At 35.5% G+C, this 25,009-nt stretch overlaps 1 protein-coding gene across 1 annotated transcript in view; it reads left to right on the top strand.

Annotated features, from left to right (window-relative positions):
• GPC6 (glypican 6) overlaps positions 1-25,009 on the top strand; it is a 1,091,020-nt gene that overhangs the window by 532,693 nt on the left and 533,318 nt on the right. The window contains exon 3 of the mRNA XM_041731333.1: positions 19,834-20,225. Coding sequence (XP_041587267.1) covers positions 19,834-20,225 — 392 coding nt within the window. The remainder of the gene's footprint in view (positions 1-19,833; positions 20,226-25,009) is intronic.

Raw genomic sequence — 25,009 nt, 5'->3', positions numbered from 1 at the left:
AACAGCAAGGTAGTTTCAAAATTAAACGCATCCCTAAAGACATACTTCCACTTTCCCAATTCCCCCCATGTCTGTATAACACAAGGACCAAACTGTTTCTTGTTATAAAACCTTAGCTTTGAATGTTAATCATTTATTCAACAAAGATTAGATTCATTTAGGTTGGTGACGTAGCAATGTAAATTTCAGAGCTCTATCTATAGGTCATGAGGAAAAAACTTTAGAAACTAGAACATTTTCATCCTAGTCTGTAATGTTATACAGAATGTGTTGCTCGTAGAAATCACTCATGTGCTGTTCTGAATTTAGTTCAGTCGTTGGAGGGACAAAAGGAGACTCTGAGTGTTAATGGAGGCACAGAAAGGAAGAGGGAAAAAGATTATGTAAATTGCAAGAGCCAGCCTCCTCTTTATTCTGTGCAGACACTAACTCCTCTGTTTGATATGATTTCAGCCAGGGTTCTAAATCCGAAACATCTCTCCCCAGACAACTCACTGGATAATGAATTTCCCTGTAACAGGAACCAATGTCTTTCATTTAATAATTAAAATATTAATTCTTATCAATAAATATAAGTGCCTCCGATGATCCAGGCTTTGAACTCATATGCACTTACGATGAAGTGCTTATGATTAAACAGAACTCTGGTGTGGAGGTTTTGTGCCAGGAACTATGAAAGAGCATGAACTCATTTGACAAATAACTATTGAGCACCTACTATGTGTCAGACACTGTTCGTGGGGCTTGAACTTCAACAGTGAATAAAACCAAATAAGATTTCTTTCCTTCTGAACTTTCTGTTTGCAAGAAGGGATGGAGATAATCAGTAAATAGGAACACTAGTGATGGCCAAAAGTGGAAGCAAGGAATCAATTAGAAGACATTTGCAGTAAAGCAGGCAGGAGGTGAGAGAGGCTCCTGTCACAGAGTTAGTTGTGGAGCTTTTGAAGAGTAGTTGAGTTCCATCCAAATCCTGATGGTATCATCAGGAAGACTTCTCAAAGGAGGATAGAGGCTGTGAGAACAAAGGGAATGGGGAATATTTGAAGATAGGAGAAAGTAAGAATTTATCAATTTTAAAAGGACAGATGGATTGTACTGGTTTATTATAGATCTGCAACTGTGACAGATTATCACTCTTCTGACTCCCCTGCAAATACTTCCCCTCCCTTCTTTCACACTCCTCATAACTAAATAGCTGGATTCTTTCCTGACTCAGATGGTTACATTGTGCTGGGAAAGAAAGAAAAAAAGAAAGAGAGAAAGAGGGGGAGGGGAGGATGGAAGTGGAAGGAAGGAAGGAAGGAAGAAGGAGAAAGGGAGAGAAGAAGAGAAAGAAGAGAAGAAAGAAAGAAAGAAAGAAAGAAAGAAAGAAAGAAAGAAAGAAAGAAAGAAAGAAAAAAGTTTCTAGAATCATTTTTAATTTGGGGAATCAAGAAGAAGGTAAGGTGTAATTAGTGGGTTAATTCTCTTCATTTTAACTAAGACTTCCTTTAAATTCAGTTTGCATAATTAAAGGCTCTACTGGAAACCTTATCATTTTAGGGGGAATGGTGTGAAATGGGTCTTTGGCTCTCACAAACTTTGAGGTACAATTAAAAGTGCATCGGCACTGATGTGAATTCCCAAGCCAGATACCCTTCCCTCATCATGATATACCTTTGACAGCCACTGATACCCATCAAGGTCTTCCCAGTCCTTCTAGATGAATCTAGAATATTGGCAAATAGGTGCCCCCTCCCACCTCACCACTTTTCCCTGCTCTGCTGCTGTTCCTAAGCCAGGGCGGGGGCGGGCGGAGGTGGGGAGGGGAGGTGCAGGGGGCAGCTTACAGCCATCGCTGCTGTCACCTCCTCCATGGGCTTCTCTGGATTCTGTTTCTTGGTGTTCGCAGTTCTGTACTGTCTTTCGGTAGAAACAGAGTTGCAGTCCCTCGGCTGTTACCGTCCAGGGGCTAGACTGATTAGTCAAGCAGAGATAATACCCCTCTCCGCACCTTAGAGTCCCAAGTGAGTCTCACAGTCTCCTAGAAGGAAAGAGCTTCTCAGCTTCCCCTTAGATACCCTTTTCTTCCTTAACCTCAGATCTCTTCCCTGAGGCCAACCTCAACATAAATACTCTTTGGCCTCCGAATTCCTGGCTTTTCCCAGACACCCCTCCATGAAACTGTTCTTGAAGATAGCTGTGCCTCCTTCCCTGAGCTTATCACCTCTGGCAAGTGGCCCACCAGGGTTTTAATCAGACATAAGTAAACTCAGTCCCTGTTTAGGCTCAGCTGGCACTCACAGGACCTGTCTATTTTTGTCTTAAAAAAAGAGAAAAATAACTTTTTTTTTTTTTTTTGTAAAATCAGCTTTGGACTAGATTCTTGAAAGCCTCTTTGAGTTAGTTACTCTATATTTTCATCTGGCCACCTTTCTATCATTTTCCTAAATTAAATGGAGCACCCCTCCCCTTTTGTGTTGTAAGTTGCCCCTGGATTTCCACACAGACCCACAAGGAATAATAGAGGTACAAGCCTATAATAACTTGAAACTTACTTGGAATATTGTCAGTCCTGGTTTTCAGATTGTTTCTGTTTTTCTTCAAGTGTGCCCATTGTTTTGTATTTTTGTTTTGGGTTGTTTTTGTTTTTGCTTCTGTCTTTTAGTTGTTTTTGTTTTTGGACATCAATTGTTCCATTGACATCAAGCCTGGCTTTGAAATTCAGATAAGAAGAGATGACTTTCCTCATGGGAGGACTAAAATTAATTGATAAATTGTTACTGTGCTACCTTTTAGGGCATGATCTACAATTAAAATACACGCACAGAAAGGACATTAAAGAATGTGATAGATCGGATTCAACCTCTTAAAACAAAGAAATTCAGAATTAATGCTCAAATCTAAAGTCAAATATGCAATATTAAGTTTCGTTAAGTATTTTGCTCTTGAGGAAAACATTAGCTAATGCCTGGATCTGAAAAATACCATAGCAAGATATATAACAAAAGCCCAGATTTACCTTTTTTTATTCATCTCATTTTCATACAAATATATAGTTTTATATACTTATGATAAGAAGAAGGGTTTAAAACCAAACAGTCTAATGTTGTTTCTGTCTTTGTATATCTGAAATTGACTGGATAGTCATATTCAAACCAATTCAGAAGAAATGCTTCCTCATTCCCTGAGCTCTGAAGATTTATGAATTTGACTTTGACATCAACAACTGTGTAGCATTTAATACCAAATCAAATGCAACATCAGATTGCCTTGTATTCATTTCATTTAAGTGAATTTGCAGATTTATGGCTGACTGGCACAGCTCCAGAGAACCAGGGAAAGGACAATCATAGCAGGTGATTGTAGGAAGGGAAAATGAAGTAAATATCTGGGAATTAATTACTTGTAAGGTTAAGGTCCATTTTGGAAAAAGTCAGGAGCAATTTATTCTGCAAACAATTTGCAAGCATCCAGAGTACAACAAAGTAGCAGGTAACATGGATTTCTCAAAAACAAACCATGCCAAACAAAACTAATTACCTTCTTTGACAAAGTGACAGAATCTATAGAATGGAAGACCCACTGGTCACAGCCCAGTTTAACCCATTGCACAATTATCAATTCTATTTCACATGGAAAGATCATTGACAAACTTACAAAAAAATGGCTTGGGGACATCTGGGTGACTCAGCGGTTGAGCGTCTGCCTTTGGCTCAGGGTGTGATCCTGGCATCCGGATCCAGTCCCACATCAGGCTTCTCACAGAGAGCCTGCTTCTCCCTCTGCCTGTGTCTCTGCCTCTCTGTGTGTGTCTCTCATGAATAAATAAATAAAATCTTAAAAAAATGGGTTAGGTGAAATAATTATCAGATAGATATTGAACTATTGGCAAAATGTTCTTAGGATTGGTGAATAAATAGTACATGAACAAATTTGTGGTTATTTAGAAGTCTTTCACAGTTTTGATTGTAGTTTAATTTTTTTTTTAATGAATGGATTCATGAAAGAATGTAAAACATATTCAGTGGTTTGAAACAAAGTCAGCTTTTTCGAATATCTTTGCCAAACTGTCTGAATAGAAGATAGAGAATCCAAAATGACTTTTAACAAATTAGAATTGTATTCTAATTGGGAAGGAATAATGTTTAGTGCTAAAAAAAAAAATAGTGTCCAAGAGGGGAAAAAAATGAAATCCCATAAATATAAAACACGAAAATGAAGCTGTTTGCATTAGTATCAATTACTTGCTCTGCTTCTTTTGTTTGTTGCATCTCTGCCCCAGACCACACACTACCTGTTGAAAGGGAAAGATATAGGGCTCATTTGAGCTAATCTTGTCACCATCATATATCAACACTGTCATTTGATTACTGAAAAGGTGAAGTCTTTTTATCCATTCAGTGAAGGGGTGTTACTTTGAAGCTTTAGTCACTGAATGACTATAAATAGAGAGATATGGCAATAAAGCTGTGTGTATACCCAATTATAGAAGGAGTATAGTTGATTAGCTCAAAAGAAAATAAGGGATACACAATTTTTTTACAAGAATATGGTTAATTTTCCACTAAGTTATCTTTTTTGATCAAAGATATCATGCAACAATTAATGCATTTCATCTGTGTCTGCCACCAAATAATTTTTTGGCCTCAATAAAAATACTTCATAAGAGGTGTGCCTGGGTGGCTCAGTCAGTTATATGTCTGCCTTCGGCTCAGGTCATGATCTCAGGTCCTGGGATTGAGCCCCACGCTGGGTTTCCTGCTCAGTGGGGAGTCTGCTTCTCTCTTTGCCCCTCCCCCCCTCCGCTTGTGTTCTCTCTCCCTCTCAATAAATAAGTAAAATCTTCAAAAAAAAAAAAAAAACACATTGATAGCAATTACTGGGAATCATAATTCTCTTGCTTTTGCCAGAAGTCAGGAACATAATCATATGCCAATTACTCTTGGTGTTTCATCTAGAAAATGGCAATATTCACAGTACTTTCTCATAGGATGTTATGAAGATCACATGATATATACTATGTAATTATGAGAGTGTCTGGCACATGGGAAACACTATATAACTGTCAGCTATTTTTTGTACTTTCTCAAGAACAAAAAAAAAATTGCTAATAATAATCACGATCCTTAGTATCCATTTAAAATCTATCTAGGTGTATAAGAGATGAACATTATTTTTCTCTAGCTGAAGGCAGATGCTTAACTGACTGAGCCACCCAGATGCCCTTCTAAACATAGACAACAGTCTTTTTAACTATGGCATGATACATGTCCAGTCTAGCTTAGTGGTTTCTGTGTCTCAGTACAAAATAACAATGTTAACATGATCAATTTCATATTACTAAATAAATGAAAAAATATGCAGTGATCGTTCTAAAAATTTTTAAAAGGAAACATCTTTAAAATAATAGAATTAACATTGTCTAATTTTGCATAACCTCTGTGGAGAAGGTATTCTCAGATTTATTTTTAATAAGACCTTGTTTGAAATATTCTTCAGCAGCATTATTGAAATAAAAGAGCAAACATCCTAGCTAAATATTTTATTTTAAATATACAATTTATTCTAATTGTTTCATTCCAAAAGCCTTATTTAATTAGTCAATCACAGTAACAATAGTTATGATTGATTGAAAAATATTTCAGGGAAAATGGTTTTGTGTGGTATTAAAAATATTAGTAATCACAGAGTTTTCTTATAATGAAACAACATTTACATTTTTAAGAATTTTTTATAATTTCAATATTTAGGTAAAATTTTAGCTTTCTTGCTTTATATAAATTTATCTGTAAAACTTCTAAATGAATAAAACTTTTGTACTACTTTGCAAAATATGTCATTTAAGAATGAAAATTAATTTTAAAAGTGAGTACACACTATGTATTATCAGTGTCATGTGCAGGGGTTTAAAATTATCAATGTTATTTAAATTTGAATATTTTACCTTCCATGGTAATGTGCTAATGTTATCCATATAGGTGAGTAATATATTTTAGGAGAATCTTAACATGAAATGCTCTTTGGTTTCCTTACTTATTTTCTCATTAGGAGGTCACTACAAGTTTATCCATGGCAGAGGTAAATTTAAATAATGAGAAGATCATGGACAGGAGAAATACTTGAAGCTTTTGTAAGGGTTACTCATTGCTCTTAGAGGGAGATTTTAGTCCTGTCTTTTTCTTCATATGTATGCAGTTCTTATTTTTTATTTATTTTGTTGATTAATATTCCTTGACTTTTATTTCTAAGAAAATCTTTAACAGACATCTACATAATATTATTCAAAAAGCACCATATGTTTAACTCTTGATTTCAAGTTCCAGTAGGCATTTATTTGAAATGGAAATCTCTGAATAATCTTTTAGAATTTACGCTCCGGAATCACAATGCTGGCGGTTATACTAAGTCATTGATATTGTCAGCATGGTCAGTCTTGATTTATCTTTCTAGTATATTAGGTATAATGTAAGTGAATTAGAATTATTGGCCAATAGAGTTTTTGTCACATATGCTGAAATAATGTTATACTCAACTTTTTCTGTTTCTATCTTGGAACTGGCTTTTGGGGCCCACTTAATTTGACATATTTGGCAGACTGAACCAGAACCTAGCTTGGAAAGACACAAAAACTACATGGGCAAATGATCTGCCAAGTGACCCATGAACAAAAGCGAGATTGGGTTGCCCTTTGAAATAAACCTATTTGAATTTTATTATCTCTAGAGCACCTTGTGTCTCTAATCTTGTGAAAGGTTAGTATTCCATCCATCAGAACAAGATTAGAGTGCTGGTTGGTGTCTGCTCTTGGTGATAACTGAATGCAGCAGTTGGAGCTGGAGGAAGAAGATTCATTACCATCAGCAGTTCAAAAAGGAAAGGGGAAATAGGCAGAGAGGGTCACATTTACAACATAAGCCACATATTCCTAGGTCAGGGTATTTAAAACCAAACCAAACCAAACACAAAAGACTGCTATGTTGGAGAAGCTTTGCAGAGCCCTTTAAGTCTGCAAAAAGCAGAGCTTTTTTAAGACTACACTTTATAGAAATTACCAATTTCTGATATGTAGATAGATGCCTTATTGAAAACCATTGCTAATTGCTTTGGGGAAGATTTTATGACATACATCAGAATAAAAATAAGAATTGTATCATACCACTGTATAACATATGGCTAATAACAACAAACACATATTATAAAACATCCAATAAAGTCTAAAATAATAAGCTTGTGGGATGAATAAAAATTCTTAAAGATTACTCAACTGAATATCTTCTTTTGAGTACTTTTATGTGTGACCTATATAATATAGGAGTTGAAATATAAATAATATGAAAGTTACTTGTAAACTTAAAATATGCCAATGGATCAAAGTAAGCATGTTGCTTATCCTGGATAAGGACTGTGAAATTTGATTTTAGCACTGTGCGAAATAAGATGCACATATTCATCATTGTACAGTTTCGCAAAAGATATTGTCATTCACAAATTGATACTTTATGATGTCTTTAATAATGATTGTTTTCATTTGTTGCATTTCAACTGATTGATGTTATGAAAGTAAAATTGGCATCAAATAGCATGAGATTAATGAATTCAATATTTTTTTCTTTAGGAAGAACCTGTTAAATGGCAAAGTAAAGCTCATCACTGTTAAGCAAATTTAGATCAATATTAAATTAATTCGTTTGCATTTATACCTTAGATAATAATGTCTTACTATGTACCTATACTGGGATATCTATTATTTATTTTCTCATCGAAGTGGATAATTACCTTTGAATTAAACGTCTATGATGTCTAAGTGGGGCTGATGTTAATTACCTCTTGACAAATTTAAGAAATAAAATGATTCCTAACACATGACTTGGGGAAGCAGTGCACCTTTAAGTGTTATCCGAGAAGCTCTGATAATGGACAATGGAATTTTATTGGTTACTGATTACATCAGTCTGAGAAATCCTTTCCCCATCTAGAAATAGACAGAAATTATCTATATTTTAAAAAATATTCATTTGAATACTAAAAATGTTATTATCAGTGAATAACTGCCTAACCTTACTGGACCATTATTTTACAGCCAGCATGCTGTGTCTGAGACTACTCTCCCTCTCTTTCTCTTTTAATTAAGTCCTTCTTACTAACCAGCATGAATATACTAGATATAGAGTCAAGAGACTCAAATTCTATCTCTGTTAATTTGTTTATGAATTTTGTAATTTTTTAGTAAATTTCTTATTTGTTTTCTGTCCTCTCCAGCCTTTTTTAATTTTTTTTGTCTTAATTCTTGGACTTCCTTTTGTAGGTTTATTAGATATAATAATTTCATTCTATATTTTTATTATTTTTTGGTTTATATTTTTAAATAGATTCTTTCAACCATCACCAAAGAGCATTTATGTGTTTAAAAGATCTTTTTATGTTAAAATAATACCTATATTTTAATTATGAAAGTGATTTATAGTCACTGTAGAAACTTTAGAAAAGTAAGCAGTGTAGAAAGAAGAAAATACAAAAACATAACATTTTGCCCATTGTAAACTATTTTTATATGTGTGTTCTTATTTGTGTATACATATATCTTTTAACAAAATTGGGATTGTATTGGATATATATTTTCATATCATTTTCTATCTCAGCTTTTTCCATCATCATGTCTTCTACTGAAAGTATATTTGCTGTAAATCTGGTAATGTTTATGTTTTAAGAGTCTTCACTTAAATAGAATTTTTCAAAATACTATACCTAATTTTGTATTTGTAATTTTGTATCTCACACATCTGTTAAAGAGGGTCTCTAAATTGTATAAGCTTCACTCCTCATAGAAACTATAGGTATTTTCCTGAAGCCAGATTGTCTGGGTTTGCAATCCCAGCTACATCACCTGTTAGCTCTGTACCTTCAAAGATACTCAGCTTTCTGCACCTCTATTTCCTCAAATGTAAAATTCAGATGATAATAATCACTATCTCACAGGGATACTGATACGATTAAATTAGTTAACATATGAGAAGTCCTTGGAATAGTAACTAACTTAGTGTTTGGTAAGTGTTAGCTTTTAAATATTTTAAAAACATAACTTTATATATAACATAATATTTTACATTTTGAATATGTCCTTCCTTGAGGATTTTTAAATAATTTCCCTTTTCTACTATCATCAATAATAAGATAAGAGGAATGTTTTTGTACACAAATCTTTGACCTTATCTTTGGAATTGAACTATTTCCTTTTATTAGTGTTCTTTTCTACTGAAACATTCTAAATTTCACTTTTTCTTTTAAAAAATAAGTAAATTGGGGCTTCTAGGTGGCTCAGTCAGTTAAGCATCTGACTCTTGATTTTGGCTCAGGTTATGATCTCGGGGTCGTGGGATCAAGCCCCACTCCCTCTCAAAAGATTCTCTCAAAATACATACATATATACATACATACTTCAGTAATAGATATTAAAGTAGTTAAGATTCTTCTTGTACAAAATATATGTAATTAAAGACAACTCAAAAACAAAGGTGGCATATAGCAGAATATATTAATATATCATTTTTCAATTTCTTCTTTTAAAACTCATACTTGGTACTGACTCTTGCTTTCATTTTAATTTAGATGTCTCTTGAGTATAGTAAACTTGTTATTCCGAGACTTTTCATATCTTTTCAGCAACGCAGGTTTTTGATGAACCCAAAATGATATAACTTAACAATTTAACATTAAATTAGGCTATAATAGTTTCATTACAAATTTAATTTTTTTCATTACAAATTTTATAATTAACTGTGCTTTTACAACTCAGCATTTCCCAATACACTCCACTTTTGCCTTCTGTTGTCTGCGTTATCTACCCAGCCCCTAGTTACTTTGGTAAGCATTCCCTCTCCCTTTGGCTTTAATTAGATCAGGTGTTACCAGACTCGCTTCCTTTCTCTTCCCAGGCAACACCTTTCCTCGTTCATCATGGAGTAAGCTCTTTGTGCTATTGTCGAGGAAGGCAGAGGGTGCCTGGGAAGGGAGTGGTAGGTGCTGGAAAAGAAAAAAGAGATACAAGGAAGAGGTGAAAAAACTGGCACACTCTTATCCCCAAGACCTCGGCTGCTGCCCCTCACATACTTTCCACATTTTGACCAATGATCTGCTTTCTTCTGGAGACCAGAACATCAGTTGTCTACCAATGTGAGATAGGAGAAGAGGGAACAAACGTGAAGGAAGGGGAGAACCAGGACTGATGTGTAATATCATTATTCCTTCTTCCCTGCCCATATATCCACTACCACTGCATTGACGAAAATAAAGTATTGGAGAATAGAAAGAGCTGCACCTTGAGATCAATGGGGAAACTTAAAGATATCCTGATACCTGGATCTCATTCCCAGGATCTCATTCCCAGGGATTATGATTTAATTTAGTCTGGAATGCAATTTGGCCCTCAAGATTCTTTTAAGTGGTTTTAATGGGCAATTGGTGAGAACCAATTAATTTTATGAAGAAGAGAAGTCGATGTCATTTGGCTGTTCTTCCTTACTCTCCTTAAGCACTGACACAATCTCTTGTTGCAATAACTCCAAGTCCTTATCACTGACTTTTCACTTATGCATTCGTTTTGGCCCCACTTCCCAGAGTCCTCCCCTGGTGTTTTGGTATTAGCAGATGTTTTTCCACCCCTGGCACAAGGAGGTGGTGGGTGAAGAAGTAAAGGGAGCTGGACAAACAACTGAGATTGTGAATGGAAAAATATATGATCCAAATTTGGAAACCTAAAAAAAAAATCTTTTTTTTCAGTTAAGTCAAACAAAATGTTGGAAATGATTTTAAAATCTATAATTTTGGTGCCTCATGAGTTAAACACATTGTGGGTCATATCATCCCTGAACGAAAAATGGGTTGTGGGCCAGGCCTAAAAGTGTTGTCTGTAGGCCAAGACTAAGGAGCTGTGCAATGATGAAAGTGAACACAGAAAGCATCTCAGCTTTTAATTTCATATGCACTGCTTAGAGTGAGATGGAAACACCGTCTGCAGGCTCAAAACAGTTGTTTGCACTTGGCAGCAACCGTCAGCAGATTTCAAATTTAATTCATGATTCTTGGAATTAATAGTTTATCTATACCACCTTGTGAACATAAATGGCCTAATCAGTCTTTCTCACTTTAAAAGACATCTTCTGGAAAAATAACCTACCAAGAAATGAAACATTTATCAAACTAATGTGTAAAGGATCACTAAATATAGGAGAAAAAAAAAAGTTTAACCTTGGGAAATGTGTGTTCAAGCCAACAATTCTGTAAACTGCCTTATTGCTTCAAATCTCCCTGTATCAGCCAATTACATAGGTGCTGCTTCCAGGGAACTTTCCTTTTGAAACTGAATTACACCCCTGGATCTACAAAGGAATTTGTTCTCTTCAGGTGACTTAACGGTTTTAAATTGAAGGATTTTGCAAGACATTGATTATTTTTAATAAACACTCATAATGACTTTTCACTAAAATTTTCTTCATGGAAAAATCTAGTTGATTAGATTAGATGCATTAGAAAAATATAAAGTGATGATGTCCAATTGACCTGAATAATGCATTTAAAAAGGCATTGTTCTATTCCTGGTTTCCTTGATTGATTAGTTAGGAGTAGTTCTCTAGACCCCTTATGTTTCCACTTATTTAAGATCTAATTTATAAGAGTTTCTAACACACAATGGGAGTAATATAATAAAAATAACCTTTGGATTCACATAGCGAGCAATTTTTAAATTATGTATTATAATATTTTTTGACAGTAGATATATTTATTATTTTCTGAATAATTCTTCTAGATTTATGGTGAGCATTTTATTATAGGGCCTTGTAAAATGCTAAAGGAGATTTAAAATTTTTATTTTTATTAATTACAATAAAGAGAAAGTTTAAAAACTATGAAATTTTCTTTATAATTTTATAGGTGTTATTTTTTTTTTCTTTCCCTTTTTCATTTCATACTGTCTATTTTATATGCCAGGTTTACTGTGGGATTTTCTCCTCATGAAAATCTCCAGGGGCTCATTAAACCACAACATTAAAGAAAATTTAGGGGCATCTACTTTAAAAATCACTAAAGTCACTTTAATTGTCTAAATCATTTAAGTGATTTAAGAATTTACTTTTGGATTTTAGTTACTTTGCAAGGAAATATAAAGAGAAGAATGGGCTGCAATTTTTTTTTTTTTTTTTTTTTTTTTTATTTATGATAGTCACAGAGAGAGAGGCAGAGACACAGGCGGAGGGAGAAGCAGGCTCCATGCACCGGGAGCCTGATGTGGGATTCGATCCCGGGTCTCCAGGATCGCGCCCTGGGCCAAAGGCAGGCGCCAAACCGCTGCGCCACCCAGGGATCCCTGGGCTGCAAATTTTAACATAAAAAATAAAAATAGTGGAGAAAAGGAACTTTTATTCTACTACTTAGAGATAACAGACTAATAATTAAATTGTCTTCCTGCCTACAATAAATTAAAGGCATGATACATTATGTTGAACTTATTTATCTCCAAACATTTCACTTACAATTTTGACCCTTCATGCCAGGGATTGGCAAATTTTTCTGTAAAGGCACGGATATTAAATATTGGGAGTATTTTGAACCACATAAGCTCTCTGCTGCTAATTCTTCTTTTTTAACATTGGCATTTTATTTGGTTTTATTCAAGCATTTAAATATATAGGTTAATGTGTTCATGGATGTATATGCTTGTTGATAGTGTTCACACATTATAAAATAACATATAAAATATATGTGTGCATATATCAAAAATGAGGCACATATATAATCAAATAATTTTAGCCTCCTTTTATATGCCTTTCTATGTCCTGTGCACTGTAGCTATAATCCCAGAATCTATTACTGGTTTTCTTCTAATGGAAGCCACCCCTTTGAGGAAGATTTATCAACCTGAGGGATGTATGCCTTCCAGTCTCAGTTATCTACATGAACTAATTAGTATTAGTGGAAAAAGTAGTCACACATGAAAATTATTTGTAGTAAATAATTTAGATTTGACTTTAGAATGCATTTTGCAATTTATGTTTATGTATAGTTTTACCCAGTGTCTTTTGAGTTTATTATGTTTTCTTTTTTTTTTAAGATTTTATTTATTTATTCATGATTGACAGAGAGAGAGAGAGAGAGAGAGGAGAGAGAGAGAGAGAGAGAGAGAAAGAGGCAGAGACACAGGCAGAGGAAGAAGCAGGCTACATGCAGGGAGCCCAACGTGGGACTCGATCCCGGGACTCCAGGATCATGCCCTGGGCTGAAGGCGGCGCTAAACCACTGAGACCCAGGGGTCCCCTTATTATGTTTTCCAGTAATTATTCAGATCACAGTGTGAAAGTTTGACTTATAATAAACTACAAAGCCACCCCACCCCATTCTTTCTTACAGTTCATCCTTTCTGCTAATGGTTTGGAGCTCTGGGTTGCATACTAGTGGACTGATGTAGGGCAACTTGCTTATTTCTGAGTCTTAGTTTCCTCATCTGCAAAATTTAGATACACTAATACCAAATTTGCATAAAGTGTATGTAAAGCCCATAAAACCATATTTTACATTGTGCATGATGCTCATTAACATCAGGTAACTCTTTAGGACATATCTCTACCTATGTTTGAAATGATCATGATGGTAATTTGATTGTTTCAAATCCATTTGTCCTCTTCATTTAAGGTTCGATATCTTGACTTTCCTCCAAAACTGTAACAGAAGCAAGTGGAAATAATGAAGATATTATGTTACCTTTATCGATTGCATTTTAAAACAGTTTGTGTTGGGGATGGGGAGCTCTTATAGAAGTGACAGAAATTTGGCAATATAATCCCTCAAACAGGAAAGATGTAGATTCTATTATTAGAATCACTTTGAAATTATATAGCCTATTAATTCCTGGGATGAAGTGACTGAACAAATCATAATGCTTATTATGATATAATAAATTTAATCTATAGAAACATACACATGCACACACAGCAAGAGAAAGTATGAATTAAGAGATAAAGAAGTCATAAATAATAAAAGAATTTTGCTTACAGCAACATTGTCTCCTAATAGGCTCTTTTTAAAATAAATTGTTATTTTGAAAATCATTTTATGTAATTTCAACCTCATAATTTTTAAAAATGTATACTGAGGGTATCCATTACTTAAAGAAAAGCACAATTGATATTTAGGAAAAACTGCTAAGACAATATAATAGGGTATCTATTATAGATTCAAAAGTGGCTTGGGAGTTAATTCAAACATAGAATGCAAGGCATTGCCTAGGAGAAGTATGCAAGTGAACATGAATGCAGTCAGCTTGGTAAGATCACAGGCTATGGGGTCAAGGCCCAGCAGGGCCAGCAGCAGAAGAGGCCGTAATGAACCCAAGTAAAGCATGGCTCGAGACAGACAGAACTGCATCAGAAAGGAAGTGAGGGTCTGGTAAGGCAGTCTTGATAATGAACATATTTTTGGACAGGGGCCATGAGGCCTTCTAGGTATAGATGTACAGGAACTTGGAGCATGGGAGGTTTTGAATGTTTATGTGTCTATTACCTACAAGAGTTTAGTGGATGTCAGGATGCCTTATCTGTTAAGTCCTGCTCTACAATGGGCTGTAGCATCTCTCTCCCTCTAAAGTGGGTCTATGAAGTTATCATTATCTAAGAGGGCCCCAGACCAGATAGAGTCAAGGTGCATTTCACTGGATAGTCACATTCCTCCATCTATTTATTCACTCACAAGTCACTGCCTTCTAAGACCCTGCCACAAAACAGGCACCATACACAGAAATGGTAATATTGGCTGCCAACAATTTTATCCACAAATATAATGTGTATTTCAGCTCCTTTAACTGAAAGCACAGTTTCTCAAATTTATCTTGAAAAGAAATGGCATGGCTCTCTCTGTAAATGTCCTGGTACTTTCTCTGAATGTCTGGATATCCTGTTTTTAGGCCTTTAGAATTTATCAGTAGGAGGGTAACACTCTGTAGGTTAATTAAGAGTGGTTTTGTCTCCCCAAGGGATGTTTGGTAACATCTGGAAATGTGTTTGGTTGTCAACACTGCAGGAAGGATGTGCTGTTGGCAGTGAATAGATGGAGGCCAGGGATGCTATTTAATATCCTGCAGTGCACAAGACAGACCCACAACACAAAGATTGTCCAGCTCACAATCTCAGCAATGCTAAGGCTGAGACCCCTGATATAGAGGACTACATCCAACTGTCCATGCCACATAGGCTACAACTTGCCAAGGATGACACTTCATGTGGCCATGACTCCTTGAGCAATACCAGTGCTTACTTCTCGTAAGGTATCCTCTCTGGAGAGTGGGAAGAGATAGGCCATTCAGGGACCATGTGTTCTCACCCCCAAAGTCTAATATAGAAGAGAGTAAATGGCACTGTGGTTCTTCCTCCATTAATGCTCCTCATTAAGTCAGCATTTTCTTGATGGTCATATCTGGTTATTATGTAAGCAAGGAGACTTTTGAAAGGGGAAATCCTCTTGTAAGATGTGCCTGAACACTGCTAGGTGTATGCAGAATGAGGAAGGACACCTCTGTTGACTTGTCCTTTAGAAAGACACTGAGGGGGAGAAGCAGGGGCATAGCCTTATTGGGCCTGTGAATCATAACCCTTACTGTCCATCAGCTTTCTGAACCATTTTACCCTCCATGACATCTCCTCTGGGTCTTTCCTTAACCAGAACTTGGATGCTAGGTTGACTGGACTGATTTAACATGCTTTTGGGAAGGGGAGGGTAGAAAGAGATGAGGAGAGAAATACATTCAACATGAATATATGGGTTTAAAGAAGCAAATGTATGATACCTGCTTCCCCTGGCAGTTGCCAAGTATAGATGCAATCTCCACTGACCAAAGCTTCTCACACTCGTTGTTTTTTTGTGATCACATGAATGTACACCACCATCGTGAAGTGCTCATTTAAACAGGCTTTCAATGAGAAGTGTTTTGGAAAGCAGGAGAGTAGGAAAATGGTACAATTTCTAGGTAAATGCTGTACAGCCCTTAACCCAGTCTCCACGCACAGCCCGCCTGTAGTAGTATTAACGAGACATTTCCAGCTTGACTGGGCAAACCTTTTGCAGTTTCTCAAGGCTTCAGATTCCTGGAGAGCCTCTTGTCTGCCTTCCCCCTCTTGCTGGCACCTCCCTTAGGCCCTGTGCTACCCTTCTATTTTGATCCCATTCATCTGGAGGCTTCATTTGAAGCCTTTCTTGGATATCCTTAGGGCAACTTTTGGCTCCTAGGAGTTGATTTTTACCCCTTAAGAGGCCTCTCCAAGTGATCAGGCGGCTTGCAGACTTTCTTTTTTGCCTTTGCAACAGTGATGGTTTTTATCTACAAGATTGTTCCCCCACTTGAAGCAATCTGCCCCGCAGCAAACAGCTGTCTGCATCCAGATCTCCCCTCTAGATGAATAAAATCCTTCCAGAGGCTAATGCTGGCTGGGAAAAGTGCTTTTGTGCATCTATGAAGCATGACTGAGCCCTAAGCAACAACCTTTGATGTATATTTTGTGAATGGGAAAGAGAAAAAAAATCAAAAACATTTTTTTTCCTTCCAAACTGTTTCTTGCAGATGAAAATTTTTGTTGACTGAAGGCTTTACCCAGTGTGAGGTTTGCCCTCACTGATTAAACAAAGATTGGATTGAGATCATTTTTCTCCCTACATTGCTCTTCAATTTCATTCTCTGTGCTATTTGGGCATAATACTTCATCAGCAAAGTGGGTCCGGTAACTGTCTTCCAAATCTCCAATCTTGTTTGGTTTGCTGAGAAACAATTTTCATCCAAGCATAAAATACTTCATTCACAGAGTCAACCTTCAAAAGGTGGAAGTCTAAGTCTATGGGCAGGCTAAAAATGAAATGTGTGTGCTTATCTTTGGAGGACATTAGTTTTGCCTCAGTACCTTGGATCCCCATCTTTCATAAGATCTAAGATCAATGTACCTTAAGGTAGCAACATTTGTCATAATTGCCTGATACATTAGCATCTTTCAATACCAAATATTAACTTTGACTATGAGATCACTAAGCCATATAATGATTTTGAACAAGGAATAATAACTTGACTTTTGAGGACCAGTGAAGCTAATAGCAAACTTTTTAGACAATGACATACCCTTAGACAGATTTTAAATTTAGAATTCTAATGAAATGTTTCTTGAGCCCTATTTATTGAAATATGAGAACTTGGTTTCATTATTCAATTATGAATAATAATTTAGGCATACAGAAGCAAACCACAAGACACAGTAAGTAAGCAGTCTGTTTTTAACCATTCAGCCTTGAAGTAGGCATAAGGCCAATATTTCATGTTCCCTGTATTAGGGGGGGTAAGCCTAAAGAATGCTACTTCCAGAAAAAGCAAAAAAATAAAAATTTCATCCTCATAGAGAAGCATTTATACTTCCTATCTTTGCAGAGCAATGAGAATCAGAAGATTTTTTTTACTTTTTTTTAAAGCTCTTTGAAAATCCAGACCACACTATTGATTACTAACTATTCATTGCTGAAGGCAGTACTCTGTATTCAATAAATTAAGCTTTAATTCCTGAGTCCAACAAAATAATTGACCTCAAAAGGAAGATAAATGAATAGGCTGTCCTGAGCTCATGATTAGAATCCACTTTCCAGTCTCATTATATTAGTATTTTTCAATTCAGTGAGTTTTCCATTCTTTTTTAGTTTCGTTCACAATCTTTAACACCTTTCACCCTGCTCCTCTATCAACAAGGCCAAGCTATTTTCATTCTTGGTTGCAGGAATGAAAGGTTATAATATGGTATTTTTATACTTTAGTATTAATATCGATCATTTAATATTTCCATGTTAGGACAAACTAGGTAACTAGTATTTCTAAAAAGTTCTAAAGTGTTCTTGATTACATAAAATACTAAATAACATAGACATATAGCATAAATAAGTATTTTGATTAATTGATTCTTTGAAATTTTTGAAAAATTTACCCTATTTGCATCAATACTGATTTTCCATACTGAATCCTTGACGATTAGGGAGGTTTAGTAATGTTTAGCCTGATTTTACATTTGGGAAAAATTAAGATGAAAAATATGGAGTGACTCGTACAAGATCACATTAGGTTAATAAACCATGACTTAGGAAATCCCTCACTTATTGCTGCCATTGTAGCAACAGAATTTCTATGATTAGGAAAGTATTTTCTTTTATAGTAAGAAGGTAAACATGTGACTACAGTCCTTTTTAAGGTTTGATGCTTTGGTTTTATTTGAAAACTACTATAAAATAATCATTATTATTACAGGCAACATTTAATGATCAGAAGAGTGGTTCAGTGTTCTATTATTCAGAATTGAAGTAGCTAAATCAAGGTCTTCTGATAAAGCAGAAATGAGGTGTAACTTCCAAGGAAGCTATAGAGAGATTCATGGCTTTTTCCTTCTGTATCTCAGGAGAAAACCCTCCAAGGTTCCAGAAAAAAAGAAATTGTTTGTTTTTGTTTTCCTACTTTGATTCCTTGAAGTGTCCTGGACTTGCTTTGTCCTTGCATTAGCTGAAAGGGGATATGGTATCAGAGAACAAAGAGAAATATGAGAGGTAAAGCCGAATCCTTCTGATGTTGGGAACTTGGATTCATTAACTCAGAGGCATTACCACTTCTTAGCCTTTTCTTCCCCCAAATCACATTCTCCAAATGGATAAAACTTGAGCTTACTCTACTGAGGCTTATTTGTGCGGATGGGTGGGTGTCCTTAGGTACACACATGAAGTATGTCTGAGGGGAACCTAATATGAGGCCCAAACTGGCTAACATTACCCAGTGACATTAATTTTAATTTCTTGCATCCTGTAAGTGAGCCCACTAACATTCAAGTTCTGTTGCAGGATAGCAGAGTTCATTTCTTGGTGTACTCTTTTTCATTTAGAACTTCTTAAGCAGAAAACCCAATTGCCTATATTTTATTCAAATTCTATAAAATGATAGTTTATATTTATAATGATAATGCAAAGTACTTCATAACTTTCTGATTCATTATGGCAAACTAAATTATGTTCATTAGAGCTTTGGTATTAAGTGAATTTAATTGCATTATGAATCTCTGAACACTGATAATTGATTGCTATATATAGCAACTACAAAGAGTCCAAAATATTACATTAATTTAAATATCCCATTTATGAACTATTCCAAATAACAGCAATTTAATTGAATTTGGTGTTACAAATAGATTTGTAAATAGGCTGGAGCAAAAGTTTTTATCGGTATGCATTTGTTATTATGTTAAGGAAAATACTTTGCAACATATTTTGATTTGAGTTTCTTAAATTAAGATTTTCTAAAGTTTAGCAGTAAGTGATAAAAGAATCCAGCGACATTGGAGTAGTAGTAAATGGTATACTCCTGGGCAGCCTGGGTGGCTCAGCAGTTTAGCACTTGCCTTCGGCCCAAGGCATGATCCTGGAGATCCGAGATCGAGTCCCATATCAGGCTCTTTGCGTGGAGCCTGCTTTTCCCTCTGCCTGTGTCTCTGCCTCTCTCTGTGTGTGTCTCTCATGAATAAATAAATAAAATCTTAAAAAAATAAATAGTATACTCCTAATGTTAGCAGATATTCTTTCAAGTGGAGATCATGTGGTCTTCTGTTTTCTTTGACTCATAGAAGTTCATAGATGTAGGGCAAATCTTATGTAAAATATCATCACTGGCTCATTGATGCCTTAATCACAGGATAAATATTCGTATGAAGAGAATCTTTAGAAAGAGTTGTTTCTAAGTTAAGTACATGTGTTGGGCATTCTAGATCTCACCAATTTATGACTGTTTTCTTGTTTTATTTGCAGAATTTTTCCGAGAGCTCCTGGAGAATGCAGAAAAGTCACTGAATGATATGTTTGTACGGACCTACGGAATGCTGTACATGCAGAATTCAGAAGTGTTCCAGGACCTTTTCACGGAGCTAAAAAGATATTATACCGGGGGCAATGTAAATCTGGAGGAGATGCTCAATGACTTCTGGGCTCGGCTCCTGGAACGGATGTTTCAGCTGATAAACCCACAATATCACTTCAGCGAGGACTACCTGGAATGTGTGAGCAAATACACAGACCAGCTGAAGCCATTTGGAGATGTACCCCGGAAACTGAAAATTCAGGTCACCCGTGCCTTCATCGCTGCCCGGACTTTTGTCCAGGGGCTCACCGTGGGCAGAGAAGTTGCAAACCGAGTTTCCAAGGTAATTGAAAATCTGCTGTCTTTCTAATTGGTCTTCCTCTTTTGCTCTGTTTACAAAACAACTGTTTTTAAAAAATCAAGGTGAAAGTTCTCCCTTACAATGCTCCTTTCTCTTAGAGAAGTCAGATAAATGGCAAAGTTTAATCCTGTTTTTTTTTCTTCTTTTTCTTGCTTTGTGTGAGAGAAGACAAGATTTCAATCCATTCCATGTTTGGAACATAATGTCAATATGTATCAGCAATATAGCAGAGAAGCTTTTATCAGGAATGGTGTGGAAACAGGTGTCTTGTAACCATGACTGCTTGGCACTTGTGATCAGAGTTTTAAGAATGATAAATAGTCATGAAACAGTCCAGCTGGAGGTTATAATCCTCTAGGAAGTCACCAAGTGATAGTCTTCACAAAGTCTGCAAGTAGAGACAAGCTGCAGTTCAGAACACCAGCTCTTGGCATTTCTTCTCCTTTATCACTCTTGTAACAGTAGGCAAATTCCTTAGTAGTGGAGGAAGAACCGTTTGCTAATACCTGTAGAACTGGATTAGAGAGGAATAAGGAATACACAGTATAGATTCTGGTGGAGAATTCCTTTTGTCATCCATTAGCTTTGTAATTCAATGCCATGCAGTGCACTGGGTTTATAAGTAAGATCAATCACTAATACACATCATGTCTTTCCTTGAGGACATCTCTAAATCTTTAACACAAGGGGTCTTACTCCATTGCTTTCGTTAAACATTGACTATTTCCTGTGTACAAGATATTTGCCTTTGTTTAAATTCTTCCTTGACAATGAACTGTTCTTATGAGATGGGCCTGCCCATTTATGAGATCAGTCCAACAAATAAACTGAAAGATGATTACTCTAAAAACAATGCATAACAGAAATCTGGTATTATGTCACTCCAAAAGGTCATATTTGTACAAAGATTAATGCCGAAAACTGCTTTCTTAGTACAGGGATGTGGCACAGAGCCACATATTTATCATAACAACTGGTACCATCCCGCCATGTTTCTTTTTTCTCCTCTTTGATATCCTCAATATTTATATCTTGACATAAAGACTGTGTATACCCTTAAAAAAATATTTCTCCATGGCACTATTTGTAAATTTCATAGCAATCCACTTTTAAATTACCTGTTCCTACCGAGTTTATGTGAGCGTATGGAAAGACTATTCTCAAGAAAGCTCTAGAAAGGATAATCACATGGGATTTAATAATATAAAGGGCATATGAATCAAAAACAATGATTTTTTTAAAATTGAAAATCAACAATGTTCTAGATACGAAAGGAACTAGAGTCCCAAAAGTGGATTAATAAGGAATTAGCCAGGTGGAATAGCAAGAGGAAATATGATCACTTGGGAAAGTCTGTAAAATATAGGTAAGTACAAGAAATAAATATGTATCCCACATATTCTTGAGCAGTTATTTTGTTAAAAAAAAAAGATATAACTTTAGTTACAGAAGCTTCAAATTGAAGCCTTTGCTTTTCTTGAAGAATGAAACACACAACCAGCTTTTAAAACACACAAGGTAAGAAATTCAAAGCATGGATTGATATATACATCATCCTTGATTGTTTACTTTAATTCTGGCTGAATGTGAATAATGTTTAGTGCATATATTTTGGCCTGGGGACATTCTGGTGCAATAAGAGAGTATTTTCTGGCGAAGTATCTAAAAAGCCTCAGAGGAGGCTGCTTGCTGATTCTCAGAATGTGGCATTAACAACTCACCAGAGATGGGCAGTTATCATTCCCTGACTATCTCAGTCTGCGGTCTTTGCAGATCAAAATATAACCAACTAATCGTCCTGACGTGGAGGTTGACATCATGGAGCAACCACCAATAGACTATGACTTCTAATTTTTTTTCTGGACATGATGAGGGATGTACTCTGTAACACTGAGATCATGCTTCTCCTGATCCTTGCATGGCCAATATTCATTTGCTGAGCAACTGCTGTGGGTTTGTGATGTAGTTTGTGGTCATTTAACCACGGAATGTTGACTATTCTATGCAGATATTGGCTTGTCTGGCCTGAGTTTCATGAATCCTAATCTACTCAAATCATAAATCCCATGCTGACATCTGGGCACCACCTTCTAGTAGAAAGATAAGCAGAGAGAGAAAAAGAGAGAGATATATATATAGATAGAGATATATGGCTTAAAATAATTTATGACTCAGGGATTTAAGTATTTTTACCAATGAACTTTTTCACTTAATGATTACCAGATGGTCTGTAGCTGACTAAACCAGAAATAGATCTACTAGGATTATCTGTGTGCTGACAATTTTCAGCACCCAAACTATTTTTTGTATTAAGAATAAAATATTACAAGGGCTAAATATATGAAGAGGAGAAGCAAGAATGGTGTTGGAGGTTTAAGCCTTTCATAAATCTGAAGCCTTTCTGTGGTCTGTTACTTGAGTGATTTAGAGTTGGTGAAATGATTGCAGAAGAGATAAGGAATTCAAGGCAATATTCCCAAATATAGATCAACAAACTGGGTTATCTCCTGCATCTTGAAGAATACTTTTTTCTTTCAGTTTCCTTTTCTCTTCCAGTGGCTTCTTAAATCTTGGAGAAGATGTCATTAATAGCTTCTAATTAGTTGTTTTGACTGGGAAATTTATCTCTTTGGCAAAACACAGCCATTTGACACAAATGTTTTGACATGATATTATAGGGAATTTTCTTACCAGAAAAATGGAAGAATAATTTGTAGGTATCAACACAATTATGTTTTTAATTTATCTTGCCATCTTATAGATAAAAGCCTTGTCTTCTTCTAGACATGGAATGGAGCTAGTTAATTTTAAGTGACTGTAACTGGAGATCTGGTTCTTAGAAGTGTTAAATGATTCTGGAGTGAATATCTGTGGTCAGTTAGGCAGGATTCATTTTCTCTTTGAATGACTCTTTTTGAGACTGCCAGGTATTGACAAAATAAGGAGTTTTGGTAACTTGCGTACTTTATTGATAAAAGTATACATTGGCATGTTCAGTTTGGATAACCATTTGAAAATACCTGTATCATTGAAAAAATGCATGCACTAAAACTGCATTCTACCCCTGGAATGAAACAAGTAGGTACAACATATGTGTACAGGTAGATAGGTAAAAGAACATTAATAGCAGCATTGTTTGCAATAACATGAAAAGTAAAAAGATCACAGATGTCCCATCTTCATATATCATGATCTCTTTACACCATGAATTTATGAGGCATTGAAAATAGGTGAACTATAGCCACACTCATGAAGAAACACAGAGACCTCATTTTGAGAGAAAAAAAAATCACCAATAAATACATATAATGTATATAAAATTCAAATAATGTAAAAGCAATATAGTATTTAGAAATAAAAATGTTGTAATGTAAGAAAATGTTTTTGAATTATAAACACAAACATCAGATGGTCATTACCTTTGGAGGTTAAGTTTGGAAATATTGTAAAGGAGGAATATACAGGGGTTTCTAAAGTTATTGATAGCATACTGTTTCTTAAGCTCTGGGCTATGTGTGTGGTCAGGAGTGGATTTAAAACCATTTTAATGAAAAAGATTCAAGTCTTTTTGGAAAGACTTTCCCATTGCTCCTCTCTGATTCTCTTCATCTGTGCAGATATGATCAAGTTCCTGAGCTACTCTCATTAGTTATCAGATTTACTGCTGTTTGTGATTTGCTAACCATTCACTTTCCATGCCCCATATGGTGCTGAATGATACCAAGGAGTCATGGAAGACAAAGCTCTCAAATGAAGATAAAAGCAAATTTTGATAATGTAGTAGCCTGGAAAGAAATAATCTAGACTATTTTTTAGCATTGCCCCTTTATTAAAACACCACCTGCCTTCCCTTGTATATACCCATTTGTGACTGGAAACACAGATGCCAGCTTGTCACACACTGTGAAGCGCACAGCCAAAGGCCTGCATAAAGAGATGTTAACAGGTTATCTGCCTCAACTATCATGAAGACAAACGTAGAAATGACTTCTGTGTTTTCACTGGTCCATCTTGATGCCATTTAAACAAAGAAGATGTGATTTCCTATCTTTCTGCTTTAATAAAAGTGACTTCTATGAGTAAACCCTGTAAATTATGTCAATATAACCTCATCACCTATGCAAGTCATTTCAATGATTCATTCCAGAGAGTTGCATAGATAGTAGAGCTGAGATCCATAGAACTTGTGCTATTGCCAACTATTGACATGTCTCTTTTTTTCTGTCTGTGTAAGCTATCTGTCAGCCTATCCATCCATCCATCCATTTACCTAAAATCCTTCTTTCTTGTGGATGATGACTTTGAAAAGAAAGTCTCGCTTTTAGTCTTTAGGAAGACTAGAATATTTTCATCAGTAGACACCTGCCATGTCTGCTCCACAGATTGTTGTTTTTGCATGAAGAACCTCATAACTGGTTCCTCCACTTGAGTAAACAGCTTTGCATTAATAATGCAATGCCTAAAAAGCAATAAACACAAAGTCAATTTTCAATAAATGTGGTTGATGGACTATAAGACTGAAAAAAATTATCCTCAAATTTGATGAAATGAAGGCTCTGAAATACATCCATTAAGAGCATTCTCTGATCACACTAGAAAACCATTGTGAAGAATTTACCATGGATATCATTTACAAGAGAAATGGTATTCTATTTAGCTTTTGCTTTGGGGAAAAAAATTTAAGATATAAAGTAAGATTGCCTATTGGAGTTATCATCTGACTCATTTGTCTTGTCCCTTTTATGGTGATCTTCTAATTGGAGTTA

This window comes from Vulpes lagopus, chromosome 16 (assembly GCF_018345385.1).
Source record: "Vulpes lagopus strain Blue_001 chromosome 16, ASM1834538v1, whole genome shotgun sequence".
Taxonomy (NCBI): Eukaryota; Metazoa; Chordata; class Mammalia; order Carnivora; family Canidae; genus Vulpes; species Vulpes lagopus.
This window is presented reverse-complemented; position numbering and strand designations above follow the sequence as displayed.